At 52.7% G+C, this 6,137-nt stretch overlaps 1 protein-coding gene and 1 pseudogene across 1 annotated transcript in view; one reads left to right on the top strand and one right to left on the bottom strand.

Annotated features, from left to right (window-relative positions):
- Nucleotides 1-673: 673 nt before the first annotated feature.
- LOC128111873 (testis-specific serine/threonine-protein kinase 2-like) lies at nt 674-2,573 on the bottom strand (annotated as a pseudogene).
- Nucleotides 2,574-5,421: 2,848 nt separating this feature from the next.
- The window catches only part of LOC128111672 (mucin-4-like), a 7,007-nt gene continuing 6,291 nt past the window's right edge, over nt 5,422-6,137 (top strand). Inside the window, exon 1 of the mRNA XM_052739898.1 lies at nt 5,422-5,556. Within this exon, the coding sequence (XP_052595858.1) occupies nt 5,422-5,556 (135 nt within the window). The remainder of the gene's footprint in view (nt 5,557-6,137) is intronic.

Here is a 6,137-nt window from a genome sequence, read left to right on the forward strand (position 1 = left end):
ACTAGGTCAGACCTCTGCTAACCAGAAGTTCCCCACAGTGAGTTCCTGTGCCCTGGAGCCGCAGGGCTGCAGCTGGGGATCCCAGGCTAAGGGCTTTGGTACTGTTGTCTCTTAGGGAAGGTTGAGCTTTAATCCAAGGGATTACCCAGTGAGTGGGAAGCAGAGAGTGGGGATGGCTGCTGCCCAGATGCTGACCACCTCAAGCATCTGGCCAGCATGAGGGAATCTTTAGGGAGGGGTGGTAACCAGGAAATGACATTGAGGGATGCTAGGGTTGCGGCACCACAGCTCTACAGGATGGGGAAGACGGCCACAATCTGTCAGCGGGTCACCTGGGAGTGGTGAGGTTGAGGCTTGGGCAGCAAAGCTCACTAATTTTGATCGCCTCTTTGGGGTTAATGGATACTGACCTGGGTAAGGACAAGACAGGGTCAGGATAGCTTGTATTGCATTAGATGAGGGGGAAGCATGGTGCAGTCCACGCCTGGAAGCCCTGGGGGTGGGAGAGGCCAGAGGCTGCCAAGTGTGAGCCTGGCAAGAGGACTATGACAGAGGTCCCCTCCGCCACAGGCCTCAATGAGTCTGCCTGGGCCTGAGTTCCTGGACCCCTATGCTAGAGATCCCCGCGCTGGATGAGTCCTAGAGAAAAAGACTCCCCACTGGACACTCTCAATGCTTGTATACACTTTGTGGTTTATTTGGTGGTCAGTATTAATGTCTTTGCTACTAAGTGGAAGAAAGCTAATAGAACATAATCAAAAGAGTGGTTTAATTGACGGATTTTACTTGTTCCTTGCGCCTGTGCCTTCTTCAGCTCCTACCTGCCTATTTAGCTTATGTGAGTGCAAACTGCACACCATGACCCCCCAGGGCCCACTCCACCACTAGGTACTTGCTTTCTCCACCTCAGCTCCAGAGATGTGATGGTCTTTAGCTCTGGAAGTCTCAGCCAGCCTCTCCTCCATCCTGTCTTCATTCTCGGGTGCCACCATCATCCGGTGCTGGGGTTTGGCCCCCAGTTTGTGGTCAGGCCGGTGTTCAGGTCTTGAGCCTGGTCGAGTATCCAGCTTGCACTCAGCTCGATACTTGCCCTCCCCCTCCCTCTTGAAGGAAGCAGAAGACATGGCTTTGGGCTTGGGGGGCTGTAGCCATGAGTGGCTGAGAATCTCATCAATGTTCAGCCGCCGGGTTGACATCGGGCTGTAACATCTGGTAGATGAGATCCTTGCACTCACCAGTCAGGTTCTTGGAGCGTGGGAAGTCCACTCGGTGCTCCTTCTGGATGCGCAGCATCTTTTTGATGTTAGAGTCATCATAGGGCATAGAGCCACAGACCATGATGTACAGGATCACACCCAGGCTCCAGATGTCATACACCTTGGGCTGGTAGGGGATGCCCTGCAGAACCTCGGGGGCCGCATAAGCCGCTGACCCACAGAAGGTCTTGCTGAGGACGATGCGCCCACTCCCGTCCCGCAGGCAGCGCTTGGAGAAGCCGAAGTCAGACAGCTTGATGTTGAAGTCCTTGTCAAGCAGAATGTTCTCGCACTTGAGGTCTCGGTGGACAACATCCAGATCATGGCAGTACTTGACGGTCCGAGGAGAGCTGGCGGAACATCTTACGTGCCACATCCTCATGCAGGGCTCCTCGGCACTTGATGAACTCGAGGAGGTCGCCCTGGACGCCCAGCTCCATGATAATGTAGATGCGTCCACCAGAGGTTTCAAAGATCTCGTAGGTCTTAATGATGGAACGGTGGTTGACAGTCGCCAGGATGTCCATCTCCCTAGGAAGGAATCTCTCCACAAAGTGAGTGGGTGTTTTCTTGAAGTCTATGATCTTTACTGCCACATTGAATTTGAGTTGCTCAGAGTAGGCAGATTTGACTTTTGCATAGGAGCCCTTGCCCAGATTGATTCCTACGATGTAACCCTTCTTCCTTAGGACCGCGGCATCGTCCATGGTGCCAGGAGCGGCCGGTGCCGCCGCCCTCTGCATCCCCTCCCGACACGGGCCAGCAAGCATTGTCCTCATTCCCACTGTGGGGAGGCGTCTGGTTGGGCTGGCCTGGACTTGGAGGAGTGGAGCGCTCAGCACTGTCACCAAGTGACCAGCGAATGAAGTCATAAAGCCAGGCTGCTGGGAGTGGGGACTAGGCTGTGGGCAATGGGGCCCCTGCAAGCCAGGAAGGCCTAGAAGGAGCACCCCCTCCCCACCCACTGGAATGAAGCTGGCATTCAGGCCTGTGGTAACCCTCCCTGGCCCTCCTTCTTGCTGTGGCTTCATTGTCACCAGCGAGGCCCAAAGGGAGGTGATCCAGGTCCATTCCCAAGCCTGTTTCCTTATCAGGCCTTGGGAACTGGTCCTGTGTGTTCCTCATTTCACGAGAGCCGATTCCCTGCCCTTTCTTTGGGGTTTGAAGAAAACCTCCTGTGAGCTTGTGACCCTGGAATCAGTGGAAGCTGCCCAGGTCCAGTCAGTCCAGTGGTGGTCCCAGTCTGCTGGATGAGAGCAGTTCCATGTGTGGGGTCAGGAGTTGGCAAGGGTCTTTGGGGCAGAGTGGGCAGATGAGCCACAGACCTGGTGAATAGGTGTGTGTGTGGATAGGAGGGTAGGCAGTGCTAGGGGATGTACCGAGGGTCCAGGGTAGGCAGGTGTGGAGGATAGATACAAACGTTGGTAAGATAACCAAGCAAGCAACCGCTGAGAATGGCTAAGTCAGGAAAGGAGAGAATGTCATGAGCTTTTCTCTAAATCATGGGCAGGCCTTGTACAACCCAAGTCATTTTTAAGACGGTTGCTGTTAGAGAAGCCAGTTGGCTTTGAGATGCATGTGGAGGCCCAGGGCCTTGGACCAGAGCAGGCCTCTGATGGTCTAGGGTGGGGGAATTGGGAACAGCCAGCCTGGGCCTTTCCTGGGAGGAGGGGACTGTGTTGGGCCTGGTGCTGGATGGCTCAGGGATTGATGGCCCTTAGCATTCTCCATAAGGAGCAAGCTTCTGAGTGGAGGGGTGGGGCTCACTGTACCCCCACCTTGGGTTTGTGAGTGGTGAGCAGGGATTGCATGAAGCGCTGCAGCACTGCTCACCATTTGCATGCTGCTCTGTCTTGTATTTTGTGCATTAATGTTTGTTTTGCAAATGGCATCTTGTATAATCTTGGCTACTTAGAAGTCCTGTGTTCATTTTCACATCTCACAGGAGTCTTACGCTTACAGTGAGCTGCCAAGATGTGACCCAAGGATGCTGTGTTCAGAGGGAAAGCAAGAAGGCCTCTTTCTAGTGGAGGAGGCAGGACAGAAGGCTTCCAAGGGGAAGTGACATAACCCAGGTACAGAGGAGCCCCCAGGGAGACAAGAGGGAAAAGATGATATGGGGAACAAGAATAAACCATAGATGCCACCTTGAAGTCCTGGTCCTAAAGCCCCTGAATGCTCCTACAGATGGCTGAGCCAGACTCTTCTTCCTGAACTTTGGCCTTGCCTTCGAAGACTGCACTGTCTCCTTCAGACGCAGCTGTCCAGGAGGTCAGCTCACCTGCAGGCTTGGGCATTCACATTGTGCTGGGTTCCAGGCCCCTGACCTCCTCCGTTCTCCAGAATCTGAGCTCACCTGAGCTTCTGCCCTCCTCTCACCGTCACTGTCCCCTGAAGAGGCTCCTCGCAGCCCTCACCTGGCACCTGGCATTAGCAAGTGTCCAGAGGCTCCCTTCCAAGGCCTCTCCCATCTCCATTCTCTTCTTTGAAAAATAATCAGTGTGTGTGTGCGTGCGTGCGTGCATGCGTGTGTGTGTGTGTGTGTGTGTGTGTGCGCGTGCGTGCGTGGTGTGTGTGTGTGTGTGCGCGCGCGTGTGTGCGTGTGCACATGTCTGCCTGCGTGTGTGCATGTGAACCACATGTCTGCCTGCTGCTGGTAGAGATCAGAAGAAGGTATTGGAACCCCTGGAACTGGAGTTGTGTGCCACCATGTGGGTACTGGGAACTGGACCCAGATCATCCGGAAGAGCAGCAAGTGCTTTTAAAGGATGAGCTATCTCTACACCCCCCTCCACTCTCTTTTTGATGTGTCTTTTTCATCCTCGAGCTCCAATCCCCACCTCTGTTGCATATATTTCCGTCTCCAGTCCAGGCCCCCCCCTGACAACACTTGGAAACCCACAGCCTCCTCACACTTGCCTTGTGTACAGTGAGCCGTTGGCCTTGTTTAAGACACATGAGTTCTTGATCGCCAGTAGCCCTCTGTCCCTCACCTAATCACACCAGGCCCATTCAGTCTCACCTCCAAACGGGTCGGTAAACCCCACTGAAACTGGCTTCTCTGCACTTAAGCTTGGTTAACCTGACAAAAACTGCTGGCACCTTGCGTCATGACCATTGCAGCTTTCTCTAGTTATATTCACCGGAACCACTCAGCCTCCCTTTAATCCAAAACAAAAATAATATTTCTTGCCAGGACCCCAAAGATACTGTGAGCCTGGCTCTGCCCCCCAACCCGCTGTCACATCCATCCTTTGCACTGCACTGTGTAACCAAAGGCCTGCGCTGGAATTTGCCTTGCTCCATCCTGGGCCTTTGCCTGTCTTTTCTCGTTCCACTTGACTGATGCCTATCCATTCCTCTTTTGGATACGATCTGCCTGGGAAATGCCACTTGATACATGTCCTGTGTAGAAGTCACGATTCTCTGAGTACAGACTTCTTGCAAGTCACAGGCGTGATTTTACACATTTGCAGGATGACTTAATGTGTGTGTTTCTCTATTATTATGGTGAACGCTATGGGGGCAGGGACAGAGCCATAAAGTCCCCAGTGACTCCCAGTGAAGGAAGAGACCATTGGAAAAGCAAAATTGTACCAAATCATTCTGGGTTAGAACTTGTTTGTTTGGGGTAATTCACGATCTCCCTTACGATGGAAGTCCCATGAATGCTTTCAGTGAGTGCAGGCCTCTTTTGGGAAGCCCACCCCGGCAGGTGGAGAACTAATAAATCGAACCAGAGATTTAAGCGCCCTCCGATTCTTTCTTTTCATTTACCTTTTGTTAGATAACTATCTATTGTCTTAGTGTTCTTTCTCTGAGTTTTGAAGTTATATATGACCAAGTTTTTTTTTTTTTTGAAGTATTTAAAAAAGACTTTGAAGCATATGCAGTGGTTTTTTGTTGTTTTTGGTTTTTTGAGGAAAAAATGGAACTTCTAACAGGGGGAATGTGGCGTCAAATAGTCACCCCACAGCGCCCCCTAGTGACCATAGTCTAGACAGGCACGAGCAACGCGGGGTGGGGATCAAAGACTACAACTCCCTTAAGATCCGGCGCTCCCAATGACGTCATTGGAGCGCCGGCTTTGTTACAAAATTACTGCTTCTCCATTGGCTGGCTGTTGGTGCGGTGCCTACGGCGCCCGAGCGGTTCTGGGATAGCGATGGGGACGCCCGGGGCCTCAGCGGGATCTCTGTTTGTGCCCTCCGCGTCCGCGCCCCCGAGGAAGCGCGCGGCCGGGGAGACCGGGGTTGCGAGAAGCAAGCAGCGGGTTCTGGATGAAGAAGAGTACATCGAGGTACCAGCTCAGGGCGAGCGCTGGCGACTTCCGGGCCCCTCCCCCGATTCGCGTTCTTCTCCAGTCCTTTGATTTTTTTTCTGGTCTGGGAACTCTCAGCCGCCTGTGGAAGCGGAGCAGCTGCCTTTGGGTTTGGGAAGTCTTGAGAGCCAAGAAAACAGTGCAGAAGCGGGTGTCCAGTTTTCAGCGGAAAGGAGCGGTCCTGCTGTCTGTTGAGGGTCAAAGAAAAAGTTTCCAATTGAAATATGGGTAGAATTTTTACATGTTTTTAGATGATGGCGAAGACATTAAGTGTAAAGTCCTGGAAATAGGCCGCGGTACTGGCCGTGTTATTGAGTGAGGGTCTCTGTTGCTCCTCGAGTTAGGGGTCCCACTGCAAACATGCTGGAGGGCAAGCTGACATAGGTCTGGATTTAGACTAGTTAAATTATGCTGGCATGTATGTACCTTCACCACGCCACTGGGTATAGAGATTTGCAGATCCACAGCAAGGTCTGACTGAAGGTGAAATCTTGGGAATTTCATCCGGTGGTGGCGTTAGTGGTGACTGGCTTTCAAGAGAAAGGTTTGGATTGAAGTAA

This window comes from Peromyscus californicus, unplaced genomic scaffold (assembly GCF_007827085.1).
Source record: "Peromyscus californicus insignis strain IS unplaced genomic scaffold, ASM782708v3 Scaffold_16__1_contigs__length_79575227, whole genome shotgun sequence".
Lineage (NCBI taxonomy): Eukaryota > Metazoa > Chordata > Mammalia > Rodentia > Cricetidae > Peromyscus > Peromyscus californicus.